This window comes from Monodelphis domestica, chromosome 3, assembly GCF_027887165.1.
Source record: "Monodelphis domestica isolate mMonDom1 chromosome 3, mMonDom1.pri, whole genome shotgun sequence".
Taxonomy (NCBI): Eukaryota; Metazoa; Chordata; class Mammalia; order Didelphimorphia; family Didelphidae; genus Monodelphis; species Monodelphis domestica.
In genome coordinates this window covers 87,060,280-87,088,177 of record NC_077229.1, presented here as the reverse complement: position 1 = coordinate 87,088,177, position 27,898 = coordinate 87,060,280, and the positions used below count along the sequence as shown (strand labels likewise).

Here is a 27,898-nt window from a genome sequence, read left to right as displayed (position 1 = left end):
AGCAAGTCCTCCCAATAGGAGGAAGTAATATGCTAAAGGTGTGGAATGAGGCACTCATACATTTTCAGACATAGCCAAAGTGTAGATTTATAGGAAAAAACATTATCTACTGGATCAGGAAAGGTAGTAGATCCAGAATTGAACTTTAAAAATGCTAACTAAGTCAGTCAATAAATGTCCATCAAGAGCCTACTATGTACCTGTGCTAGATACTAGGAATACAATGAAAGGGAAAAGATAGTCCTTGCCCTCAAGGAGCTCGGACTAATGCAGGAGACAACATACAAAGAGCTATGTAAAAATAAGATATATACAGGATAAATTGTAAATAATCTGTATAGTTGGAAAATCTTGAGCCCCAGGACTACGTTCCCCAGAATTATTTTTCATTACCAAGCATCCCTTTCCCTGCATCCTCACATTTGTCCTCACATTTGCTTTGTTCTGTTACTGATTATAACTTTCTGGGGCTCCACCCTTTCTCTCTTCATCGAGATCACAGTCGAGTTAGGCAGGTTTTACTCTAGTTTTTTATTTTAATAAATCTCATAAGTATAATACTCAAGTTATTGTGTATTAATTTTAATTCTCAAAAATCAAAAGAGGGAAGGCACTAGAAAGGGGATCAGGAAAGGTTTCCTGTAGAAAGTTAAGAACCCACACAAAGGCAAGGATTCTAAAAGTGTGAGATAAGGAAATAGTGAACATCAAGCACAAGGAACAGACTAGTACAAAGTTGGAAGAGGCAATGTTAAATTTAGGGAATAGTAAGTAAGCTAGTTGGGTGGGAATGTATGCATGAAGGAGGGTAATGTGAAATTAGTCTAGAAAGCTGGTAGAAGATGAATAGAAATGGGATTTAGGTACTCAAGTTTGTATTTCATACTACTGGGAATAGAGAGTAAGATTCTTTGAGAGAAAACTGACATGGTTAGACCTGTGCTTTAGGAAAATTATTTTGGCTATGTGGAAAATAGGTTAGAATAAGAAGAGATTGGGGCAGCTGGTGACTCAGAGGATAGAGCGAGGACTGGAGATTGGAGGTCCTGAGCTAAAATCTGACCTCACATACTACACACATAGCTGCATGACCCTGGACAAGTCATTTAACACCAATGTCTAGCTTTTAATGGTCTTCCTTCTGCCTTGACATCAATGCTCAGTATAAATTCTAAGACAGAAGTAAGAAAGGAAGGGAGGAAGGGAGGAAGGGAGGAAGATGGAAAGGAAAGAAGAAAAGAAAAGAAAAGAAAAAAGAAAGGAAAAGAAAAGAAAAGAAAAGGTATTTGGTCCTATAGGTGATAGGGAGTTTGTTGATGTGGGGGGGGAGGGTAATATGGGCAGGCCTGCAGTTTATGACAATTACTTTGGAGCCTTTTGGCTGAGAGACTAATTTTGGAGTCTTTTTTAGTAGTCTGTGAGTTAGGAGTGATGAAGGGCACCACTCTCCTTCTAGGGACCTAAATTTTCAATCTTCTCTTCATTCTTAACTCTTCCTTTATCCTCCACCCTTTATACTGTGAAAGGGAATTCTTTGTTCTTTTCTGAATTTACACTTGTAAAAGGGAATTCTTTATTTCTTGTGTCTATTTTGAGGTAACGCTTGGTTATACAATAATTTAAGTACCCTTACTTAGTACCTCACTGGATTATGAAGACAGGATTAACTCTCCTTTGTCCACTTTTGGATTGAACCAATAAAAGCTTGAACTAGGAGTTCGAAAGTCACTACAATGGGTGACAACTCCAGAAACTTGTGAATCCTATGATCAGAGTTGATACCTTCAGAGGTCTTTGATAAGAATTCACCATTTCAGAAGGTGAGAACTGGTTCCCACAAACACTGCCCCCTGGGCAGTTCTAGCACCATAAAAGCCATGAATCCTTCATCTTGAGTCAGTCTTGTGGAGTTAGTCTCCTGACTGGTGAGAGTCTTTTAGAAAAGGAGCTTTGCTGGAGACTGTGGCTTGGATCATGGACTTGGAGCGCAGCTTTAACATGGACTCTGACTCCTGTACTACTTTGTGGGTTGAGTGAAAGGCTGACTCCTTTCCTAGTTTCCCCCACCCCAGGTAACCTGTCCCTGCTTGGAAGCTGCTGCATATAAATCTTTAATATGTGCACTAGGTCTCACGTGTAGAAATGGAAACAAACATCGGACAGTTTTGGTCTTTGAATCCACAGACCTTCGCGTAGAGCTCGGCACACAATGGGAACTTAATGAATGCTTGTTGCTTGAATGGAAGCGAGAAGAAATGGCTTTATCGGAGAAGATAAATTATTTCAGAAAGAAATAGTCAAAGCTGCTGAGATCTCCAAGAGACGGGGAAACTCTCCCATCACGAACTCAGATTCTCATGGAATTCGAACCCAAGGGACTTCCCAGGACTTAGCCTCCTAAAGCGTCAGCTTCCGCGTAGTCATCAGCCCTTGGGACTCTCCGCTGGGCCTCCGACGTAAAGGGAGCAAGAAGCTTGGGCAGTCCGAGAGAGTGCCTGAGGGAAGTAAACCACACAGAGAAGGCGACCTGGGGCCACACTTTTACTAGAAAAAAAAACAAAAACCTATTGGAAGTAGAAGGAAGGGGAACTTGTCCTCTTTTGGGGCCATATTCGGTTATTATTACGATTGTTATTTTCTATAGTAAAGTGGCTCTGTTCGGGTTAGGCCTACCGAGCGCCGCGCAAGAAGAAGGCCCTCAGCTTGGGGGGCCTTCTCTCTGAGGCGCGCGACGCTAGTGGTTGTATCCGGGTTTGGCGGATGGGTCGGACCCGGGAGTCGCGTTCGCGGTCTTTTTCGCGCTCACGCTCGCGCTCCCCGAGCTGCAGAAGCCGGCGGCGACGGCGAAGCAGGAGCCGGAGCCGGAGCCGCAGTCGCAGCCGAGATGGACGGAGGCGACGCGAGAACAGCGAGGGACGGAAGCGGCGGCGGCGGCGGAGCCGGAGTCGGGAACGGGAACGAAGAGCGCAGGGGTGAGGAGGTCCCTTGGGGCCTGGTCTGCTGTGGTCTGCCCTCTTCGAGAGGACGTGGGCGTGGGTGGCAAGATCTGTTTTTAGTGGGTGGGTGGGGGTGGGGTTGTGTATGGTGTTGTCCGCTGGGGGTGGGGGGGGTGGGTGCCTCTTTTTCTAGCATGCTCCGCCCATCTGTGGGGAGGATGTCGGCCTTCGTCTGTTTGTGGGTATAGTTGGTCCTCTTGAGGGTGGATGTCGGTGGGTGTGTAGTGGTCTTCCCGGAGCGAGTGTGTAGATGCGGGTGTAGCATGGTCTGCCCTTAGAGGGAGGGGGAAGGCGTGCCCTGCCCTTAGCTCGAGTACATGCCTGTATGCGCGGGTGCATGTGCATCCTACTTTCCTGCATCTTAGTCAATTTTGCAGGGCAGTCGTCCTACTCTTACCTAAGCAGTGCATTGGTTAGAATGCTAAACCTGGAGACAGGAAAAACCAGGGTCACATCCAGACTTAGCCTCTGTCTACGTAGATATGTCATTTCACTCAAGTCTGTGCCTCCGTTTCCTCAACTGTAAAGTGGGGATAATATCACCAACTCCCATTGTCGTGCAGATCAAATGAAATAGTATCTGTAAGTTTCTCTGCAAACCTTAAATCCCTGTATGAATGCTAGCAGCTATTAATTACTAGCTTGTATAGGGCATTAAGGTTTACAAAGAACACTTTTGCAAATACTAGTTCAATTTACTCCTTTGCAGGTGTCCTCCAAGTCTCTATCCCAATCCCTCCATTCTCTTGGGGATCTCATCATCTGTCTTGGGTTCACACAATCTCAGAGTTCAGCGGCCACCCACTTTAAACCTCTACCTGCATATGAATTCCGTTCAAGGACAACCAGACAAGTGATCATCCAGCTTCTGCTTGAAAACTTCCAGTGAAATGAAACTATCACCTTCAGAGGCAGCCTATAATTTTGGAGGGACAACTGAAATCATTAAAAAGTTGATGGAAATGGGACAACTATGTGGTTCAATGGATTAAGAGCCAGACCCAGAGATGGGAGGTCCTGTGTTCAAATCTAGCCTCAGATACCTCCTAGCTGTGTGATCCTGGGCAAGTCACTTAACTCCCATTGCCTAGCCCTTAACCTTCTTCTGCCTTAGAACCAATTCACAGTATTGATTCTAAGAGAGAAGGTAAGAGTTTTAAAAAAAAGTTTGCCCCTTTGCACTTTGTACCTATTGGTTCTACCCCCCCCCCCCAGGGCAATAGTAATATCAGTCCTCCACATAACAGACTTTCAAATATTTGAACATAACTTATTCCCTCTTCCTCCATCATCACCACATGTATGCCACTTCTCCCATGTTTGAGTGGGGTCTCAAAGAACCCCATCTGAACAAGTATTTTTGGAGGCAGGCAACATGGTACAATGGAGAAAGAGCACTGGCTCAGAGTCAAAGGACTTGAGTTCAAATTTCTCTTTCCAAACTTTCTGAGTGATCTTTGACCAGCCATTTGACCTAGTAGAGCCTCCTTTTTCTCACCTGTAAAATTAAAAAGTTTGATTAGATAACATTTAGTAAAAAATAAAATGAAATCCCTTCCATTTCTAGATCTATGATCCCAGATCTATATAGCCAACCCTGTTCTTTACTCTGAATTTAATTCTTGAATTCTCAGGTGTTGGCTGGACATTCCATAGGTCTCTCAGACTTATTGTGTTCAAATTTGAAGATCCATAACTTTCCCTAACTAACCTGTTCCTGTTACTTTAAGTGGGCACCACCGTTCTTCTGTTCTCCCTAGTTTACAACCTTGGAGGAGTTATTACTGCAAAATCTTATTAGTTCCACCTCTACAACAAGCCTTATATCTATCCTACTCTCTCCATTTACAAAGATAGCACCATAATTCAAACTTTTATCACCCTAGTGCAATAGCTTTCTGATTGACCTTCTAGTTTCTTGCCTCTCTCTCCAAGTAGCTGTCAAAAAACAAATATATATATATATATATATTTTTTTTTTTTTAAACAAAAACACTTTACCAAGCAACCTAGGAGAGATTTCAGGGATAGAATTGTTTGGTTTTGTTTGTTTTGCTTTGCTTTTTTAAAACTCCTTACCTTCTGTCTTAGACTCAGTACTGTGTATTGGTTCCAAGGTGGAAGAGTGATGAATTCTAGCCAGTTGGAGTGAAATGACTTGTCTGGGACCACACAACTAGGAAATGTCTGGGGTCCAAGTTGAACCTGGCCTGGCTGGCTGTCCACTGTACTACCGAGCTGCCCCACAGGAATAATGATGAGAATATTTTGATACTAATCACTTTGTAACAAGCTAGTAATCACTTCTCTTTGGATATTGGAAAGAACCAGTGAATTCCAACTTCTATTTTAACAAAATTTTAGCACACACTAGACAAGCAGATTATCATCCAGCCTTTAAAGATATGCAGTGAAGGGGATAGGGGGAATGAGAACCAGACCTAACCAGTCAGGAGCAATGAGAAACCCACTTCCTCTCCAAAGAGCTGATCATTAGAAAGTTTTTCCTGACATCAGGACAACATTTTTATCCTTGTAATTTCTGCCCATTTTTTTCTAGTTCTGCCCTCTGGAGCCAAGCAAAATAAATCTAACTCTTAAACATGTTGAGTTTTTCAAGTTTTGAAAGAGAGCTATGCTGACACTCCAAAGTCTTTTCTCCTTTAGGCTAAACATCCTGTCTTCCTTCAAATTATTCTTATGTGGCCTGATTTTAAGGCCTTTCACCATCCTGGTTGCCTTCCAGTATTCTTCCTAATATATGATGCCCATGACTGAATATAGCACTCCAAATGACTTCTCAGTGTAGCCATTTCACACTGTTGAAATACTAAATTTCCAGTCCACTAAGACCTCAAAGAAATGATTATCCAATATTTCTTCGCCATCACTTATGAAGAGGATTTTTTAAACCCACATCTAAGTTTGCATTTTTCTTATTAAATTTAAACTTACTAGATTCAGCCCCAAATTCTATATTATCAGAATCTTTTTTGGGTTCTGACTTGTCATCCAAGGTTACCCACTCTTCCTAACTTTGTCATTTTTATATTTGATAAGCGTATCCCCTATATCTGTGTTGGTGCATGGCATGCTTGCTGGAGGGGTCTGCTCTGTTCCCCCTCTCCATTTTGTCTGAGGACATTTTTTGTGTGCCCCATCCCTCTGCCCAACAGCGCAATTGGAACATTTCTTCCCTTCACTCTCTGGGGTAATTGGTTGGGGAGGGGGCTCACAGGCAGCTTGAAAGTTCATGCACTTGATCTCTAAAAGGTTCTCCAATGTTGCCCTATACCTTAATTGCACAGGGCAAAGCCCAAGTTCCTGAGTAATTCAATTAGAGACTTCCCAAGTTGACATCACACTGTCATGCATCCAGTTCCAAATCCACCTAATTGTGCTTCTATCTAGCCCATACCTTGTCTTGGCCTCAAGAATTGCATGAGATAGTTTGTCAAATATTTTTCTAAAATGTGCAAAACAACATTCTCCTGAACTACCAGTGTGATATCTCTGTCATAATGAGGCCATTTTATTTATTTTATTTAGGCTATTTTTTCCATGATTACATGATTCATATTCTTTCCCTCCCCTCCTCTCATGCCCCTCCTGTAGCTAATAAGCAATTCCACTTGGGGTTTACATGTATCATTGATCAAGACCTATTTCCATGTTATTAATATTTGCACCAAGGTGATTGTTTAGAGTCTACATCCCCATCAAGGAAATGTTTTTCTCCTGTGTTTATTCCCACAGTTCTTTCTCTGGATGTGGATAGCATTCTTTCTCATAAGACCCATAATGAGGCCATTTGGAATCTTGAAGCTCTTCGGAATCACCATTTCCTTTTCCAGATGTTCCCCAGTTGTCCCTTTAATAGTACATTCTAGAATTTTGACAAGCCTCAAAGGCAAGCTCACTGGCCAATAGTCTGCAGACCATTCTCTTCCCTTTTGTGAAAATCAGGAATGCATCTAACCTCCTTTCCTTCCATATGTTTTTCACTCTCCAGGCTTTCTCTCAGATCCTTAGTATTTCTGTCTGCCAGTCTGTCAGTGCCCTTGTGATATAGATTACATAAGCTGGCAACTCAATCAAGAATAGCTGGTGGTCTTTTACTCTCCCTTTTGTCTTGAATCAAATACCTATTAGCCATTTTAGTCCTTCTGAATGGAGAAAAGAAGTAAAATAAGAGTTGAACAACTAACTGCATATAATATTATTGATTGGAATCATCTTACTCTTTGGTTATCCTCTTTTCCCCAATATGACTTTAAAAACTATTATTTTGTTAATGTCTTTTGTCTTTATAGCAGTCTTTTCCCCTTATCTCCTTTGAACCTTTCTTACGACAGAGAATTAAGTAAAAATAGCTAATACAAAAACCTTGTCTGACAGCATATATGATGTTCTACTCTTGGAGTGTCTTGCCTGTCTGCTATAAAGGAGACCTTAAGAGATTGACTTATTGTCTCACAAGTAGCATCAGGGAGGCAAGATTTAGACCCCGCTCTTTGAACTCCAAAACCAGCATTCTTACCATTGTGCCACATTGCCTCTACCTTTTTTAAGGGTGAAGTTGTCATTAAGACAAGTTTTTTTTTTTTAATTAGCCACCCTGCTTTGGGCAGAGTTCTAACAGACATCTAAGTAATCCACTTCTATATCATGATTCTCTGCCAGGCTTGTGATCTTTTTACCCAAACTTATTTAGATTTCCTTTCTGTCCAGGTGATATGTAGTACATGCAATGACAGTGTCTCTTCTGTTTTGCCTTTATAAAATTTCCCAAATAGACTCTGCCATTCTTCCTCTAGTTTCTATATTTCTTCATAAGAGTTTATCTTCTTAATGTCCAGTGCTGCTCTACCCCCACTTTTACCAATCCTTTTCTTTTTTAATAAGGTATATGCATTGAGAACTATGAGTCTCATTCCACCAAATTTCAATTGTACCTGGGAGTTCAAATTTGACTCCTTGCACTGGGAATTTCTATTTTGCTATTGTTTTGTGTATTGGCCTATAGAAACCTAAGACCATGAATTTTATTACTGGCCCTTTTCTTAGATTTCTTTTCCTGTAACTGTCTGAGTATTTTTATTGCTATTCCTTTTCCTGCATTGTAACTATTGCTTAGTGGCTGTAAAATAATTTCATTTCATAGCAACCCTCTTAAAGTATGTGCTATTATTACCCTGTCAAGTGAATTGCCTAGAGTCCCATGGCTAGAAAATGTCTGAGGTGGAATTAGGTCTTTCTAAGGCCAGATTTGGAGCTGTCTCCACCAGACCCACTACTAGCATACATTGTCAGTTTTCTCTCTCCCCCATACCTTTTCAGTGTAAAGCCATTTTGATTGTATTTTCATAATTTAAGATAGAGTCACTCTTTTATTAAAAAAATAAATTTATTATTTTTAACTTTTTTTTAATATTGAGTTCTGAATTCTCCCTCCTTCAATTTCCTCCTCCATCCATTGTGAAGATAAGCAGTACATATATTCACTCTTGTAAGGTACATTCTATCTCTTCTAGGAACCTGTCATTCCTATACTTTAAAATATAAAATAATAGAATTTGACTGTATAATCTTTAATTCTCCTCATATTCTCTCTGACATTGTTTGATTTATGATTCTTGTGGGAAGTCTCTTCCCTACCTGCCATATTCATGTAACAGGATCTACAAGCCAAGCTTGTAAAGTCAGTAAAACCTTTGGAAATCTTTTGTAGTGAAAGATATTTTGATTTATTCCACAGATCTGATTCTGAGGAAGAGCGACATAGGAGGAAATCAAAGAAATATCAGAGCTCTGAAAGGGACCAGAGAAGCCCAAGAAAGTCACGGCCTCGATCTCGGGAACCTTCCCAGTCAGATTCTGGGAGTGAGCCAAGGAGGGATCACAGGAGCAGACGCAGGAGGAGACATCATGAGAGCAGATCATCTACTTCTTCAGTGTCTTCTCCATCACCTTCACCGCCCCAATCTCAGAGCCCTCAAGAGGCCCTAGACAAGAAATTGAGTCTCCAGGAGAGACGAAGGCTAAAGGAAGAGAAAAAGCAACAAGAAGAGTTGATGAAGGCCTTTGAGACACCTGAGGAGAAACGGGCCCGGAGACTGGCAAAGAAAGAGGCCAAAGAACGAAAGAAGAGAGAAAAGATGGGCTGGGGTGAAGAGTATATGGGCTATACCAACACTGACAACCCTTTTGGAGATAATAATCTGTTGGGAACGTTCATATGGAACAAGGTGAGGCTGCAACCTTCATGAGCTATATAACAGTGCTATTGGATAGCAAATTATGGCCGTCTTCACAGGAAGCTGAGAGACCCAGAGATAATCACATTTAATAATTTGTTTTAATCAACAAATTGTGATTCTGATTGGGGAGATGGTCAGTCAATAAGCATATATTAGATGCCTACTCTGGGCCAGGTATTCTAGTAAGCCTTGGGGATATAAATACAAAAATTAAGCAATCCTTGCCTTCTAGGAGTTTACATTTTATCAGAAATGTTTTCTCTAAGGCCACCTTACCAGTCAATGATAGAATGTAGACTGTGGCCCAGACTTCTAGACTTGTAGTCCATGGTTCTTTCTGTTATACTCTGCTGACTCACTTCTGGTCTGTTGACTCCTCCATTTATCACTCAACCCTTTATAGTCTTCTTTCACAATATCTTTTGCATCCTTTGCTTTTTTTCTTTTTTCTTTCTTTTTCTTTTCAATTCTTAGAATCCCAAAGTCAGAAGGGATCTTGAATCATCTAGTCTAACTCTCCCTGAAGTATAAATTGTCTCTCTTATAGCCATCAACAAAAAGAATCCAATAGAAATCTAGCCTCTACTTAATCAGCTTCCAATAATGATTTTCTCACTACTTCTATCTCCCAAGACAACCTAGTCTTTTTTAATAACTGATTGTTTATCTTCTTATATCAAGCAAAAATTTTCCTATAATATCTAATTAGTCCTGGTTCTGGCAAGCAAAATTATCCTAATAATCTCCACAGTAGTCCTTAAGACACTTTATGAATGAACACTTATTAAGTATTATATGCTAACCATTGGGGATTGTTGTTGAAGTTGTGTTTTAGTCATGTCCAACTTTGTGACTTCCACTTGGGGTTTTCTTGGCAAATATACAGGAGTGGTTTGCTGTTTCCTTCTCCAGCTCATTTTACAGATGAGAAAACTGAGACAACAGGGTTAAATGATTTGTTTAGTGCCACACACCTAGAAATAGATGAGGTTGGATTTGAATTCAGGTCTTCCTGGCTCCAGACCTAGTGTTGTATTCGCTGCAACACCTAGATGCCTCTAGGCACTGGAGATACAAATATTAAAATAGAGATATACCCACCCCCACCCCTCACCTCAAGGAACTTACATCTTAGTAGGAAAAAAACAACACATATAGGGAAATAATGGCCAAGAATGGAAGCTCTGGTTTGAGGAATTACAAGGACAGAGGGATGGACTGGGAAAATGGTGAGTTTGGGGAGCAGGCAGATAGTGAGATGCCTGAACGGGCAACTGGATGGCATAGGAAAGTAAAACCAGGTCTGGTTTCTAGGGTTAGCTAGCAGATGTGTAACGCTAGCTCTCATGTATTTGGTCACCAATTAGCTAGGTTCACCCCAGAACAGGAACTCCAATAGTTAGAGAATTTGCTTTCCAGGTGATTTGAAGGTGTTCTTCCTAAGTCTTCCCCTCAGGTTAAGTATCCCCAGTTACTTCTAAAGATTAAACTGAAATCCTTTTATTTTATTGAAAGCCTTCCCCAACCCATCTGAATTCTAGTGCTTTTCCTCTATTAATTTCTTTCTTTATATACGGTTGTTTGCATGTTGTCTCCTTCCATTAGACAATAAGTTTCTTGAGAGAGCAGGCCTTTTGTCTCTCCAACATGATGTCTGGCATGTAGAAGGTACTCAATAAATATTGCTTGGTTGCTATACATCTTTAAAGGACCTAGTTTCAAGTCCTTTTACTGTCCTTATCACCCTAAGCTGATAAGCTTAGCTTATTAGTATGAATCCTAAAGTGCTATGTAAATGTGAGTTGCTATATCCAATACCACCATCCTAATCTTCATCTGCTCAAGCCTGAAATAGTATTATTGTGTTATTGGTTGTCTTTTTTCCCTTATTTTTGAGAAGTGTGAAGTACATTGTAATAGAATAAAACCAAATTTTAAAGGGAGCCTAAGGCAATTCTAAGGTTGTCTAGTTTTTCTCTTGAACCAAGTTTTCCTCTGAATTTTTGCCTCCCTCAAATAGTTTCACTCTTGCTTCCAATTTGTCTTTTCTTGTCTAGTGTGAGCTTAGAAACCCACAGCATTTTTATTCTATCTTGATTTGAGGATAAATTTCCAGTATGTAAAGTTTATATTATATGCTTTTCATGTCCCCATATGTGTAACATAGTTACATTCTCTTTATGTGTATATGCTGTATCTGTGCTCCCCCCCCCCCCCCAGTAGAATGGAAGTTCCTTGAAGGCAAGAATGATATTGCTTTTTTTTTTAACTTTTACTTTCTGTCTTAGTAATAACAACTCTAAAATAGAAGGACATGGGTTAGATAAATCAGTCACAAATCTAGGAAGTGCCTCAGGCTAGATTTGAACCCTGGTTCTCCCAACTCCGGGCGTAGCACTCTTATCCACTGTGCTCCTAGTTGCCCTAACTATATTGCTTTTTATCTTTGTGTTCCCAGTGTCTATCATAACCAATAGGCATTTAATAAAAATTCAGTTGATGTTCTAATAACTCTTCCCTATTACTCCCCTCCCCACCTCCCCCAAAAGCCTTCCCTAAAACAAATAAATATAGTTAAGCAAACCAAATCTATACATTGGTCATATCTTTAAAAAATAAAAAAAAGCCTCATCCCCTCTATATAGTTCACCACCTCTTTATCAAGTGGGAAGGAGGTTTTTCCCCCTTTAGTCTTATGAAGTAATGATCAGTCAGTGTGTTCAATTGTTAGCCTATTGAAAAACCTTCATTATTGTTTCTTCTGTGCTATTGTGTTCATCATGTCAGTATTCTCCTGTCCTGCCTATTTCAATCAGCATCAGTTTATGAAATCTCCCTCAATGTCTCTTCTTTAAAAAGATCTACTTTATCTTGGAGGATGAAAAAAACAGCCTGAAGTCTTATAGCTTCTTTTAAAAACTTTAATAATCGAGACCTGAGATACAGAGAACTCCTTTCCTCAAATTTGCCCATCATCACGGTGACTACTGATGGTTATTCTCAGATCTTCTCTTACTCTCTCTGAAAGCAGAACTGCCTTCTACAATTCCATGAAACTTCAGCCAATATTGTACATTTTCTTTTGTGATGACTTAAACCATCTTAACATTCATTTTTTATCTCTTCTGAAGTTATCCTCAGAGGCTGGCCTCGGGTCCTAGATTTAGCCCCAGTGAACACTCAGACAATAGTAGTGTTACTATTCTTTTGCTAAGCTCATCAAAGAATACAAGAACATTGGCAATTCATAGTGAAGGTTGGATTCAGTATCAGTCAGATATGATTCTGGACCTCTTAGTCTCTCACAGAGCCTCTTTCTAGGTCCTAGTAGCCCATGTGACAAGTGAAGGTCTTGCTAGGTCAGAAGGAACGCTCTCCCCCACCCCCACCCCCCATTTCTTTTATTTCACTACAGTCCGTAACTTGCTCTGGGTACTATTTTTGCCCCAGAGTTCATAATTATGAACACAGGGAACAAGGATCCTGTAAGGTGCTTAAATATCCTCTCTTGTGTTTTCTATTTAGCTAAATTTCTGCTGCTCTACATCCCTTCTAATATTTTTGGTCTTAAAGTGGGGTCTTGGGAAGCTTCCCTTTTTTATACCTGGGACTTGGTGGGAAAGCCTACCCAATGTCTGCCATTCTGTCCTACTTTCAAATGTCTCATCTTTCTAATTTGGTGTTAAGATAGGCTTACCCTCATTTTTGTCTGTTTAGAAGTTGAATAACATGCTGTTTATATGTGGCATAAGGTGTCCTTTGTCCAAGTCAAATTCAAGGATGAAAATAGTGCCACTACTGTTGCTAATCTAAATTGAACACAAAAGATTTACTGTGGTAAGACCTGCCCTTTTGAATTCCATTTTGAGGTCAGAGGTCAGGGTGTGTGCATGTGTGCATATATGTGTGGAGAGAGACAGACAGAGAGACACTGTCATGAGATTTTGAATAAATTCCTTTCCTTCTCTGGGCTTATTTTTCCTCTTATATAATATATAGGGGCTGCACTAGTTGATCTCTAAAGGTTACTTCTAAACTTCTAACTCTGAATGCTATGGTCCTGTGACCAGCAGAATGTAGTAGAAAGCTAAGGGGGTATAAAATCCGTCCCTTCTTATCACTATACTGCTCCCTGGTGATTTGCACTAGTCATGTAAGCCCATTGCAGAAGCTGAACTAGAACTCAGCTGGTCGTGTGTTTTGTCTTTGCCAGGCACTAGAGAAGAAGGGGATCAGCCACCTGGAAGAAAAAGAGTTAAAGGAGAGAAACAAGAGAATTCAGGAAGACAATCGACTAGAATTGCAGAAGGTAGGAATTCACCCAAGCCCCCCTGTCAGGGCCAGGTATGGTCATTGATCCTCAGGCCTCCCTGACTTGGAGATTTCCTTGCTAAGAATAGCTTATCTTTTCCCCTCAACTCCACCATCCCACCCTCAAGATAGTTCCTCCTTCTCTTCCCAGGTGAAGCAGCTGCGGTTGGAGCGAGAGAGGGAAAAAGCCATGCGGGAACAAGAGCTAGAGATGCTGCAAAGGGAGAAGGAGGCAGAGCACTTCAAAACATGGGAGGAGCAGGAAGACAACTTCCACCTTCAGCAAGCCAAACTTCGGTGTGTGAGTCATCTTGTGACAGCCAAGGGTAACACAGAGCCAAGGTGGGATGGGAAAATGCCTGATGGGTTCTATGGTAGAGGCTATGGCTTTGAACACTGCTCTCCATCTTCCCTGGAGTTGCCACATCAAAAATAAAACATTACTTAGTAAGGGAGAGTGGAGGGATGTTTTTCTCATCAATATGAGGAGAATAAAGGATATCCAAGTATCCCATGGCCAATTTGGAGGTTCTAGGAGTAAAGACAGAGGGGCCACCACCAAGCTAAACAGAAATGCAAGCCTAATAGGTATTAAAGGAAACCTCAAGCAGAACAATTTAAAGGCTCAGCTAGATATGTAATGTGGTTGTCCAAAATCATAGAGCTGAGGGACACTTGTTTCTCAGCCTGTTTAAAAGAAGGCCCAAAGGACCTGAAGGCCGCTGAATCTTTGGGTGCTTCCCTTCCCTATCCTTTCCCATTCTATCTTTGCACTGGGGGAAAGTACTTCTTCCAAGGTTGTATTATCATTTATTAGATAATCAAGTTCTCACTAGATTGTACCTGGGGACAGGAAAGGAAGCCTACTATCCTCTCCATGAATTTTGGCTTCAAGTACTGACCAGCCTGTGTTGTGTTCTCTGCCCACAGTTTACCTTTAGTCTGTGCAGCCCATGACCACACACTAACCTTAGCAGACCATACATATATCTCAACATTGCCACCGTGCTTTAACAAGTACTTGCTCACAACAGCCTCCTGAAAGAGCTGGGACAGTGATCACTGCATTTTGTAGATGTGGGATTTGCAGCACCACAAGACTGACTTACCTCTGACCTTCCAGCTAGGAAAGGTCAGCACTGGGCTTCCTTTAGTCGCCTGGCCACTTCTCTTTCCCCATCTATCTTTCCATCTCATAAGCTCTGTAATATTTAAAATAGTGGGAGCCATAAACTGTAAGAGTTAAAATGGTTGGGTGTCATAAACTGTAGTGATTAAATAGTGGAAGATTTAAATTGTGGCCGCTAAGAGTGGATGAGTAAGTTGTGACCACAGAAAATATGTTTTCTCTACAGTGTCTTGTTTTAAATCAAATATAAGGTGGTCGCCAGGGAAATATTCCCAATTATGACTATACCCAAGTCAACTGGGTTTTATAGAGATTTTAATTAATTAATACAATGAGGAATTAAAGAAAGAGAGAAAGAGAAAAAGAGGGAATAATGAGAAAGGGATAAGCCGGCCCTGGCCAGTCCTGGCCAACCCAGGTCTAAGCCCTAAGAGAAAAGATCAGTCAATCCTTAATCACTCACCACAAGATCTCTCCAAGCAAGGATTCTAGTGACACCAGGCCAGCTCCATCTCGACTGACTTCACCAGCTCAATCCTCAATCTGAATGTTTCAGAATGTCCCCAAGACTCGAGAGAGACCCTTCAAGGCAGCCTTTCCCAGCTGACTGTTTGTCTTTAGAGAGAGCTTTTCGTCTCCTTTTAAAGGGCATTTTCTCCTATGTCATCTCCCCTAAGTCCTTATATCTACCAATCACAGTAGTCGTTTAAAGGACAAACCATTCTTAGTTCACACCTGAGTAGACTAATCTTTTGAGTAATTTACACCTGAGTAGACTAGGATCTCTGAATAAGTTTTTTGCTCTTTGTACCTTGTAAGTTCACAAGTTGCCTGACCTTTATAGGTACTTAGCACCCCTTTGTATTAGTTCTAAAAATAGGCATGGCTTAAGAACTTTTTTTTTCTTACTATAAGTATGGGTTTAAGTACTTTTCATTGTTCAGCAAAGAGTTTACAACTTTATCTTCCCCTAGGGATGCTTAAGTATGGTGAAGTAGAGTTCTCACATTCCTGATCAAGTACCTTCACTGCCCAAATGGGGAATAGTCTTAACCCAGCCTTATGAAGTAGGGTCTGAGAAATTTTTAAGGTTCACAGCTCACTATGGCCATACATGTGCTCTGAGAAGCCAGACCTCTGCCAATCACCACTCTGACCACTGAAAAGCTAACTCCCTCTCTGGTCATTTGCAGTTCTAAAATCCGCATAAGGGACGGACGGGCCAAGCCCATTGACCTTTTAGCCAAGTACATCAGTGCAGAGGATGATGACCTGGCTGTGGAGATGCATGAGCCCTATACCTTCCTCAATGGCCTCACAGTGTCGGACATGGAAGACCTTCTGGAGGACATACAGGTATCCACCCTCCCTGTCAAGCTAGGCCCCTCCTCCTATTTTCCTTAATAACCAGTCCAATATTTGACAAAAACAAGATGTCTAGGGGCAGCTAGGTAGACCCTTCCTAGCTGTGGCCCCGAGCAAGTCACTTAACCCCAACTGCCTAGACTTTGCCTTTCTGTATTAGAATTGATACTAAAATAGAAGATAGGAGTTAAAAAAAAAATCAGGGTAGGATGAAAAGCCCTTAGTTTACCCAGCTTCACTTCACCCTGCACTGTCTCTCTGCCCCACATCCATATGCAGTACTCTTCTGCCTCTACTCTTTTACTCATACAATTCCTAGATCTAGAATGCCTCACTCACGCTCCCTCTCTTTCCTCTGGTCTCTGCTTCTTCAAATCCTATTTACCCTTCAGATTTTGTCTCCCCAAATAGTACTTCTCTTTGAAAAATGGTCTTTCTTCTTCCCCTTCCATCTCTTCTATTATCTTTTGCATTTGAGTTTAATTTTAATTAATACATTTTTGAGTCATAGCCTATTTGCTGGATTTGCTCCATCAGAACAAAGACAAACACATACTAGTCATGTAGCTCCTGCCTACACTATACTTCATATGTATTTTGAACCTTTTGTAAGTGGATGGATGGATGGTCTCTGCACCTTTGCCCCCACTATTTAGAGACAGAAGATGTGGGGGTCAAGTCCTGACGCTGCTCATCTGAAAGACTTAATCAAGTCACTTCATGTCTGGGCCTGGATTTCCTCAACTGTAAGCTGAGGAGCAAACTGAATCATCTCTGAGGCTCATTTCGCCTTTCCAAAACCTCCCCATTTCTTAAGGCCCAGTGAATAGCCACTTTTTTCAGGAAGATTTTTCTAACAGCCTGCTTCCTTTCACTCTCCCAACATCAGATAGAGTAAGCCCTTCCTCGGTGGTGTTTGGTAGTTCCTCACAAGTTTTCTCTGCTCTTTCAATTTTAGGTATACATGGAGTTGGAACAGGGCAAGAATGTAGATTTCTGGAGAGACATGACCATCATTACTGAGGATGAGATCTCCAAACTCCGCAAGCTTGAGGCATCTGGAAAGGGGCCAGGTAACTGTTGGGCCCACAAACCTAAAGGCACCAACCAGTCATTTAGTCTGGGGAGCAGAGGTGGGGGAGTGGGGTTGTTAAACAAGGATGCAGTAGGAAGGGCTTTGGGACAGGAGGGCTGGTGACCTGGGTTTTAGTCCCAGCTGCCAGGTGTGATGTAGTCTTGGGAAAGCCCCTTCTTCTGTATAGACTGTGATTCCCAATATAAAAAAAAGGTTAAACTGTGTTATCTTTAAAGTTCTTTCTAGTTCCTGACATTTTTTAACTGAAAAATAGCATTAAAATGGCATTAGCCCACATTGGTACAATATCTTTATAGCCACTAGAGGGAGCTATTAGGACAGGTTTTATCCTGAACTCACTTCAGAGAGCCTTTCATTTATTCAGTTCATTAAATCAGCATTTATTAAGCACCTATTATATGAAAGGTATGCTTTCATATTGTGCTAAGCCTTGGGGATACCAAAAAAAAAAAGCAAAAAGCAGTCCCTGCCCTCAAGGAGCTTATAATCTAGATCCATGAAGGCAAACAGCAGAGGCCTTTCTGTGGGCATACTCCCCCACCCCCAGTTCATTACTAGAAAGGCAGAGGGACTGGCGCAGATGCTCCTTTCCCCCTCTTCATCATGCCTCTCCACCCCTCTTTATTTTCTCCCTCCCCAGTCCTGGGGTAAAGGGGGGGAGGGGGGGCTGGGCACAGCACATGGTCTCTAAAAGGTTAACTATCACTGATTTAGACTGAAACTTTTTGAGAGCAGGACATGTTCTTAAAGGTTTAGTCTTCTTTTTACAGATGAGGACAATGGGTCCAAGAGAGGCCAAGTGGCCCGATCAAGATAGAACTAATTTTAGACAGCTTAGTGGATAGAAAGCCAAGCCTAGAGACTACTCCTGGGCTTAAATATGACCTCAAACACTTTCTAGTTGTGTGGTCCTAGGCAAGTCACTTAGCCCCTGTTGCCCAACCCTTACTCTTCTGCCTTGGAATAGATATTTAGTATTGATTCTAAGACATAAGGTAAGGGTTTGGGGGGGAAAAGATTAATTAATAGAAGAGCTTGTACTAGAACTTAAGTCTTTTACCTTCTAGTTCAGTGAGCATTGAGTTTGGAGACTTGGGGACCTGTGTTCTAATTCTGCCTCTGCCACATATTACCTTTGGGGCCTTGGGTAAGTTGCCTAGCCCTGCGGGGCCTCAGTTTCCTCATCTGTACAAAGAATGGGTTGAACTAGTTGAGCTTTAAGGTGCCTTCCAGTTCTAAACTTCAATCCTTCAAAATGTCTGCTACAGCATATAGCCTTAGCTGATATATCTAGACTACAAATAATAATGTATCCAAATGAATGTTACAGATGAGCCTATAAGAGGGTGAAATTGAGCACTATGCCCAGGGGAAGGGTCAAGAAAGGCTTTTTGGAAGAGGTGGTTAATCATTGAGCTCCCATTATGTGCCAGGTACTATATTAACTTCTAGGGATTCAGAGACAAAAAAAGAAAGTCTCTGCCCTTAAGGATACATTGGGGGGAGGGGGGGGACAACTTTTACATATGTAAATAAAGAAATTCAAAATATGCACAATTGATGATCCAGTCAATAAATACTTACTAAGCATCTACTATGCAGAGAGACAGGCATTCTGCTAAGTGCACAAAAGATATCCCTTGCTTCCTGAGAAGCTTACAGGGAAATAAGTTATTTGCAGGCTAAAATCAGAGCTCATCAACAGTGAGAAGGCACTAGAACTAAGGAGGATCAGGAAGAGCTTCTTACAAGAGGTGGGATATTAGGACTTACAGGAAGCCAGGAGGCAGATGAGGGAGAGACATGGGGCATAGACAGTGAACATGCTGGGAGTTGAGATGAAGTGTCTTCTATAGAGAAGAGCAAGAAGGTCAGTGTCCCAGAGTACATGGTAGAGAGAAAGGGTGAAAAAACCTGGAAATATCTGAAGGGGCCAGGTTTTGGAGATTTTGCATGACAAACAGAAGACTTTATATTTGATCCTGGAGGTGATAGAGAACCACTGAAGTTCATTGAGTACAGCAGTGACGTGGTCAGAACTTGTGCTTTAGGGAAATCACTTTGGCAGCTACATGGAGATTGGATGGAGTGGAGAAAGACTTGTGGCAGGATGATCAACTAGTAGGCTCTTGCATTAACCTAGACATGAGGTTAGACCTTGCACTATGGTGGTGTCAATGTCAGGGGAGAGAACGGAGCATCTACAAGAGAGAGCACAAAAGTAAGAATCAACAGACTTTGGCAACAGATTGGATGTGGGAGGTGAGTGAGGAGTCCAGGCCGATTCCTAGATTGGGAGCCTGAGTGACTTGGAGGATAGATACCCTCGACAGGAATAGGGAAGTTCAGAAGAGGGAATGTTTTGGTGGGGAGAGATGAATTTGATTTTGGACATGGTGAGTTTAAGATGTCTATGGAACATCCAACTTGAGATGTCCAATAATAACAAGAATTTATATAATGCTTATAATATTCTATCCTCACAACAACCCTAGGAAATTGATGCTGTTATCTCCGTTTTATGACTGAAATTTGAGACTGACAGAAGTTAAGTGACTTGCCCAGAGTTACACAGGTAGGAAGTGCCAGATTTGAACTCAGATCTTTCTGACTCAGCACTCTGTTCACTACACCACCTAGATGCCTTTTGGAGATACAAGACTGGAGGTTGCCAGAGAAGTTGGGGTCAGATGAGTAGATTTGCGATTCTTTGGCATAGAGATGATAATTGGATACTTGGGAGCTTGTGAGATCCCCAAGTGAAACAGCAAAGAGAGAGAAAAGGGAAGCGATCCCAGAGCAAAAAACTGAGAGACATCCACAGAAAGCAGTCATGGTCTAATCCAAGATCCTGCAAAGCAGACTAAGAAGGGGCAGTCAGAGAGGTAGAAGGATAGGTTGGTATCACAACCCAGGTGGAAGAGAATATCAAGGAGATGAGGGTGATTGACAGAATTTGTAGATTCAAGATCTGTAGCGTTCAAATCTGGCCTCAGACACTTTCTAGCTTTATGATTTTGGAGAAAGTCACTTAACCCTGACTGCCTAGCCCTTGCCCTTCTGTCTTAGACTTGTTACTAAGACAAAAAGTAAGGGTTAAAAAAATGATGAGGTCAAGATGGGAAAAGAATTAGAGTGTAGCCCAGTGCAGGGGTAATAGCCTAGGAAAAAACTTGGGGAATCAAAGGATGGGAAGGAATGATGAAGGAAAAGAATAGTTTGGGATTAAGGAAGACGAGAGTGTAGACCTGTGCAGGGCTCTTGGCCTGAGAAAGAATGAAGTGGTCGTGAGCTCAGAGGTCACAGTGAACTTGGAGAAGAAGGTTTGGGGTTGCAAGGCAAAGGAGGGGTGGAGTTGTGACAACAGCTTGTGATCAGATAAGGGAATTTCAGACTTTATAAACATTTGTGGGTGGTGGCATGATCAAGAGTGTGACTATGTAGCTGAGATATGGTGGAGGAGTCGTTAATGCAGGACCGTTGTAGGAGGAAGAGGCACGAGCTGCTGATGAATCAGAAGAGTCCCTCCCAGAGAAGGTGGAGCTGGAACTGAGCATTGAGTGAGCCTGGGGATTCTAAGAGAGAGATAAGGAAGGAGGCATCACAGGCATGAGTGGACAGCTTATGCAAAGACCCAGTGCCAAAAGATGGAATGTCAGTGTGAGAACCACAAGAAAAGCATTTTAGCTGGATCACAGACTATATACAAAAAGCAATAATATTTTGTAATCCACTTGGAAATGATGGCTAGAACCAGTTGTATAGAAGAGGTTACATTTTATCTTAGAGCCAATAAAGAACAAATAGAGTTTATCTGGAAAATTGACATGGTCAGACCTATGCTTTCTGAACAAGTAACTGTGAGGACAGACCAGTTACAGGTTACACAACAACCCTGGTTATGGGTGATAAGGGCCTGAACCAGGGCAATGTTCAGATGTCAGAGAGTCTCAAAGACACTTAGAAACTGATTGGATCTAGGACCTCAGAGAGAGTAAAGAAACAAGGATGACTTTTAGGTTACTAGAAAAATGGTGATGCCCTTAAAAGAAAACAGAAAAGTTAGGAAGGGAAGGTAGAGAAAACAAGAGCAGATTAAGATAGTCGTTTCAGATGTTTAAATCTTCAGTATCTGTGTGGAATATTCAGTTGAAAAAGTCCAATAAGCCACTAGCACTGTGGGACTGAAACTCAAGAAAACACTGGGGCTGAGTATAGAGAACTGGGAGCCATTTGAGTAAAGATAGTAGTTTAGACCATGAGGGCTCATGAAATCACTAACAAGAAAAGAAAGAGGTCCCAAAATGGCAAAAAAGACTGAAAGGGAGGGGTCTCCTAAGCCAAAGAAGAGGGCAATGTCACCAAAACACAGCAAGAAAGAATCTTCTTGAGGAAAGGATGGCCAGCTGTGCCATGCTGGAGTGAAGCCAAGCACAGAGAATTTTGAGGAAAACCTGTTGTATTTGTCCACAGAACTAGGTAAAATTTGTGTACTAATTAGAGGACTCAGGGATTTCAGGGGGACAAATTTTAGGCCTTAAGAAAAACAAAGATAAGAAGGTAGAGTTTTCCATGTTTGTGGGACTGAGGAGACTAGCATTCGTAGAGGAGGACTGCATGTTAGAGAGCAAGAGGAATATTGAATACATGAAGAGAAGAATCCCCTGGTACTAAAAGTACATTATATAAGCAGCAAAGCCCCAGGTTACTGATAGTTTCTCTCCTATTCTCCCCCACAGGAGAGCGTCGAGAAGGGGTAAATGCCTCTGTTAGTTCTGATGTTCAGTCAGTATTCAAAGGGAAGACCTACAATCAGCTCCAAGTGATCTTCCAGGGCATCGAGGGCAAGATCCGGGCAGGGGGGCCCAACCTGGATATTGGCTACTGGGAGAGCCTATTACAGCAACTCAAGGCACACATGGCCAGAGCCAGGTGAGGGGGATGGATGAGGTGGATTGAGGGAGGACCAGAATACAGAGCAGGGCACTGAGGACAGCATGGTAAATTCTTCTGTGACTTTGGGGGAAGTTCTGAAAAATCTATATGCCTTGCTTCTCCCTGCATCAGTCAAATGGAGGTAGCATCTCTTAGCTTCCTCCAAGGACTACCATGAAAATTAATGGCAGCCTTGCATGAAAATGCTTTGAAATCCTTTGAAAAACATTCTGGAACTATAGGGATGTGATCTAATGTCTCCATCTGGCTTAATCCAAATAGATTTAGAGGTAATCTGTTCTAACCCCTTCATTTTACAGATGAGGACACTGAGGCCCTGGAAGAAGTGATTTGCCCAAGATTAAATAGGGTAGAAAGTAGCTGAACCAGGATTCAAGCTAAAGTCCTGAGACTGATACCAGTGAGTGCCCTTTCCACTCTGTACCAGGCTACCTCAGTGTCCTGAGGCCTTCCACCACTGGTGCTGTCATCCCAGGTTTCCAGTCTCTATTTTGAGCTCTCTCCCAGATACTTGATGTTCCAACCAAATTGAACTCCAGATACAGCCTTTGCTGCCCCACTCCTACCACTCAACACCTAGCACTTTGCTATTCGCTATGCCTAGAATGTCCTCTTTGCTTATTGATTTCCTGCTGTCCTGAAAAGTGCAACTCACATAGTATCCTCTGTGGGCATCTTGCATCTGAATAAGAGTGACTTTGCTTTGCTTGAAGATTTCCAGGGAGAAGAAACCCATTGCCTCCTGAAGCAGCCTGGCCCTCCTTGTTTTAACTCTAATTGCCAGGAATATTTTCCTGCATTGGACTGAAGTCTCTGCAATTTCTACCTGTTGCTTCTAATTCTGGACTCTGAAGCCAAATAAAATGAGTGATCTCTCTTCCACATGATAACCTTTAAATACTTGAAGAGAGCAATCGTGTCCATTTATCCATGCTTGGCCCCCATCATGTCATCTAACATAAATACTAAAGATATCTGCCACCTTCCCAGGATACAGTGAAAGTACCTGCCAGAGTGGTCTGGGCCATTTCCTCAGATATGTCCTCTGTACCTTTCTAATGACTGACCTATAGCATGGTACTACACATATCTATGTTTGTGTCTTAACCCCCTCTAGGGACTATGCTTGTTGAAACTACACCTTCCCCCGGGATCCAGCACAGGTCTCTTCTGCACAGTAGTTGCTGAATTAATGTTTAAATTGACTCTCTACAGTAAACGGGTTCCTCTTCCAGCCTTTTTATTATATGCTGGCAGTGGCCTTTTTGACCTACTGACTCTGGTTTTCTTTTTACCCCTGCATAGGCCCCAGAGTGCTTTTGATTCCCAGCTGAGGATGTTTCTCAGGACATCGTCTGAATGGAAGAAGAATCTATCATAGCTCATGTTGAGGAATAATACTCTGTCCTCCTTTGTTTCAGGCTCCGTGAGCGTCACCAGGATGTACTCCGGCAGAAATTGTACAAGCTAAAGCAGGAGCAAGGTGTGGAGAGTGAGCCTCTATTCCCCATCCTCAAGAAAGAGCCATCATCTCCCAGCGACAGGTACTGGTTTCCTGAGACACTAGGGTTTGGCCTCTCCAGGAGGAGGTAGGATACTTATTCCTCCTTTCTCCTGCTCAACCAACCAATCACCCATGAGTTGAGCTTCAGGGAAGGATTCTAGGATGGTCAGAAGGTCGTCTCTGAGTTACTTGGACTCTTACATTGGTTCTTCATTTCTGCTCTGCCCCATGCCTGACTCCAAACTGATGTCATGGTCTTAAGCCATCAATATCTAAGGCCCTATACTTTGGAATCCCAAAAGGGATACAGTGCTTCACCACGTCCCAGGGTCATCCTATCTAATATCTGGAAGAGTTCAAGCCTTAGACCTCCGGGCTCCTCTAGATTCTTCCCACAGGAAGTAACCATGGGAGATTTGTTCTCCTGAGAGGGAGGCTGGTCCAGGAAGAGAACTAGACTCCAGAGGTCAGAGAAACCTGCCAGTACTGGACCACTAAGGAAAGATAGGATAGTTCCACCTTTTGAATGGGCCAACAAGGAGAGTGACTACAGTTTCCTCCAAAACTACTCTCTAGAGTCTCCACCAGAGTCTGAGGCCTGGATAGAAGGGTACCGTGGAACAATCTCCCAGGTGTCTATATGAGGAAGAGCTTGCTTCCAAGAAGTTCCCTGCAAGATAGAGAGTGAAAGCTCAGAAGCTCATCTACCTCTTTCCTTCTGACTCTTATCTCTAGATCAGAGCCCGAAGATCAAGGTGAGGCCCAACCGGGACCTTCCACATCAGGTGCCACAGAGGAGCAGGAAGCTGAAGGAGAGGCCAGAGCTGAAGGGGAAGCTGAGGGTGAGGGGGAAGCTGTGCTCATGGAAGAAGACTTAATCCAGCAGAGCTTGGATGATTATGATGCTGGCAAGTACAGCCCCAGGTTACTCACCTCCCATGAGCTACCCTTTGATGCCCATGTGGTAGAGTCAGAAGAAGACCTTCAACGCCTGTTGCTCTCTCGGCAACAACTACAGGTCACAGGTACGTGAGTCATGTGCTGACACGAGCAGGTGCTTGTGCCCCATTTTACAGAAGAAAGGGTCATCTAGCTAATGAGTGACAGAATTTAGAACTTACAGCTTTTCTCCTAGTCCAAGCTTCCATCCCCTATACAACATCTATCCTCAAAGCGTCCCTGGCTTCGTGAATGCTAACTCCATTGGGAACTTCTAGCAGCACATGCCAAATTTTTCATTCCCTGACACCTCTGTGAATTTGGTAGAATCTTCTCCTCTCCTCTGCTCTCTCTATCAGTCGTTTTAGGCACTTTCTTATTTAGTGTGGTTTTCATGTTCTCTGGGTAGCTAGGGGATGCAGTGGATAGAGGGTCAGGCCTGAAGTCAGGAAGACTCATCTTCCTGAGTTCAAATCTGGCTTCAGACACTGTGACCCTGTTCAAGCCTCTTAACCCTGTTGACCTCAGTTTCCTCATCTGTAAAATGAGCGGGAGAAGGAAATGGCAAACCACTCCAGTCTCTGCCAAGAAGACTCCAAATGGAGTGAGAGTTGGACACAACTGAATAGCAACAACTGGGGTTCTGTGCCAGCTGACACTGTGTAATAGTGAGATTGGAGCATTATCATATACATCCCCCAGATTGTGGTACTAGTCGAATAAATTAGGATTTTATGAAAAATGGCAGAGGTTTGGGAGGTTTGCTGATAAGCATCCTGCCGAAAGAAGGGTATACATAGTTAGGGGTGTCCTGGTAATTAGGTAAGAGTTATGGAGGTGGAGATAAAGCCACGTTTCCTCTTTCTCATTTTAAAGCATTTGTGCAGGCTTTGAGCAAGCCTCATAACCTGTTGCCTTTCCTCTGTTTGCCACAGGAGATGCCAGTGAAAGCGCAGAAGACATCTTCTTCCGCCGGGCCAAGGAGGGCATGGGAGCAGACGAGGCCCAGTTCAGTGTGGAAATGCCTCTCACAGGCAAGGCCTATCTGTGGGCAGACAAATACCGGCCCCGCAAGCCTCGATTCTTCAACCGTGTCCACACAGGCTTTGAGTGGAACAAGTACAACCAGACCCACTATGACTTTGACAACCCCCCACCAAAGATTGTGCAAGGCTACAAGTTTAATATCTTTTACCCAGACCTGATTGACAAGCGCTCTACACCAGAGTACTTCCTGGAGGCATGTCAGGACAACAAGGACTTTGCTATCCTGCGCTTCCATGCCGGGCCTCCCTATGAGGACATCGCCTTCAAGATTGTCAACCGAGAGTGGGAGTATTCACACCGCCATGGCTTCCGCTGTCAGTTTGCCAATGGCATCTTCCAGCTTTGGTTCCACTTTAAGCGGTACCGCTACCGACGGTAGGGGAGTGATGGGGAGGCCGGAAGAGCCACTCCTGTGCCCATACTGTTCTCTGAAAGAGGCCACACATGCCAATGTCCTCCCCTGGCATTGCCCCTGTTGCTGTTCTCAGTCTCATTTTGTTCCTAGGCTGGGGTAGGAGGATATATATATTCTTTGCCCCATGTTTCTTCCTTTTTGAAATCCTCTGTACCTTGGCCTAATATCATTGTTTCTTCAGGACTACTTTCAGCTTAATAAAAGTAATTTTGGAGTAAAGGTTCCATGTACTCCGTGCCACCAGTCCCCATTTACCATACATACATACCCAGATTTGGAGCTGCAGCAGACTGATTCCTTGTCATCTCCCTGCCACTAGGTGGTGGCAGCTTCCTTTCTCGTAGCCACGTCTGAACAGTCAACACCATTTTACTGAGGGCGGCCTTCACTTCCCCTCGGGACTGTGCGAGCTACTGCTTTACAGGGAAAAGGGGGCACATAAAATGTCAGAGCAGGAAGGACTTTTAAAACACACAATGTTGTTGCTAGAAGAAATCTTAGACTAGAGAATGCTCGTGCTGGAAGGACCTTGGAGACAAATTGAGTCCACAGATCCCAAAGGGGCTTTTCAAGGGATAGAGGGGATAGGGGGGAAATAGTAATGTAACTAGTTGCCACGTCTAACTAAGTCTAACCTCTAACTGAAATTAAGTATTTCCTTCGCTTATTTAAAAACACTGTTCTAAGTGGTCTGCAGAGACAGTTTGGCACAAAATTTTACAGATGGGGAAACTGAGGAGGCCCAAATCAAGTTAGTGTTAGAATAATGACTAGAACCAAGTTTCCCAATTCCAGGCCTTTGTTCTTTCCTCTGCACCAAACTTCCTCTATTTTCTGTAGTCTTTATGATCTAGTTAAGGAATAGAAGAAAAAAAGAATAAAAGATGTTTTTTCATTAATTTTATGAAGTACAGCCTCAGGTTGGATTTGAACTAAACCTTGAAGGATGAGTAGAATAAAGTAAGAAATGCCATTTGACACCAACCCAACATTGCCTCAAGCACAGAATTCTGTCCATAAGTAAAGGCTTACAATCTTATGGGGGAGATGGCATACAAATAAATACATATGAAGAAAGCTATATCCAGGATAAATAGGAAATAATTAGTGGAGGGAAGGCTCTGGAATTCAGAGGGGTTGGGGAATGTTTCCTATGGAGCTGGGATTGACGCTAGAGAGCTCAGTAGTCAGGAAGGAGTGTTCTCTGCATGGGGGACAGCCAGAGAATGCCGGGAGCCCAGAGGTGGGATGTCTTGTTAATGGAACAGCCAAGAAGCCATCGTCACTGGATCCAAGAGTACATCCTAGGAAGTGAGATGTATAAAAAGAGGAAAGGTAGGAGAGGGCTAGGTTATGAGTGCCAAATAGAGCATATAATGAGCAGAAGTTACAAATAACCCAGAGATACCCTAGCCTCTCAAATAGTTCGGGTTATCTGTGAGTTTTGTTCTCATCTCCCACCCATTTTGTACCGGTTCTTGCAGGAACACGTATTTTACATTTACTCAATGCCCTGCTGTAGGGTGTTATTTTATTCCAAGCTTCGGGGATCCCCTTAGCTTTTGTGTATCAGGATATCTAGATTGCTGCTCTGCCCACCTTGTATAGGCTAATCATTAATTTTAGACCAGAGTCTCCCTATCTAACCCAATCAGGGAGTATAAAAGCCACTCAGAAACCCAACCTCACTATTGGTTGTCACAGGAGATTTGGCCAGTTCCATCTGTGGCTTGGGCCAGTTCAGCCCTCTTGGTACCTGGTAACCCCTGGGGACCCTCGATCACCTTTGCTTGCTGAAGCTTGGAGCCCCCAAGCTCCACTCTTCTAGCCTTTCCGGTGCATGAGTTACAGGCGGATGCCATCACACTCAGCAACTGCTC

The 27,898-nt window shown here is 42.7% G+C and overlaps 1 protein-coding gene across 1 annotated transcript; it reads left to right on the top strand.

Annotated features, from left to right (window-relative positions):
• The first annotated feature begins 1,936 nt into the window (after positions 1-1,936).
• CACTIN (cactin, spliceosome C complex subunit) lies at positions 1,937-26,237 on the top strand. The gene is made up of 10 exons (XM_007489166.3): positions 1,937-2,972; positions 8,755-9,244; positions 13,470-13,565; positions 13,719-13,864; positions 15,890-16,052; positions 17,020-17,134; positions 21,897-22,089; positions 23,535-23,657; positions 24,353-24,642; positions 25,492-26,237. Exons 1-10 carry the CDS (start codon positions 2,761-2,763, stop codon positions 25,980-25,982), a joined length of 2,319 nt encoding a protein of 772 aa, XP_007489228.1. The 5' UTR covers positions 1,937-2,760; the 3' UTR covers positions 25,983-26,237.
• Positions 26,238-27,898: the final 1,661 nt, after the last annotated feature.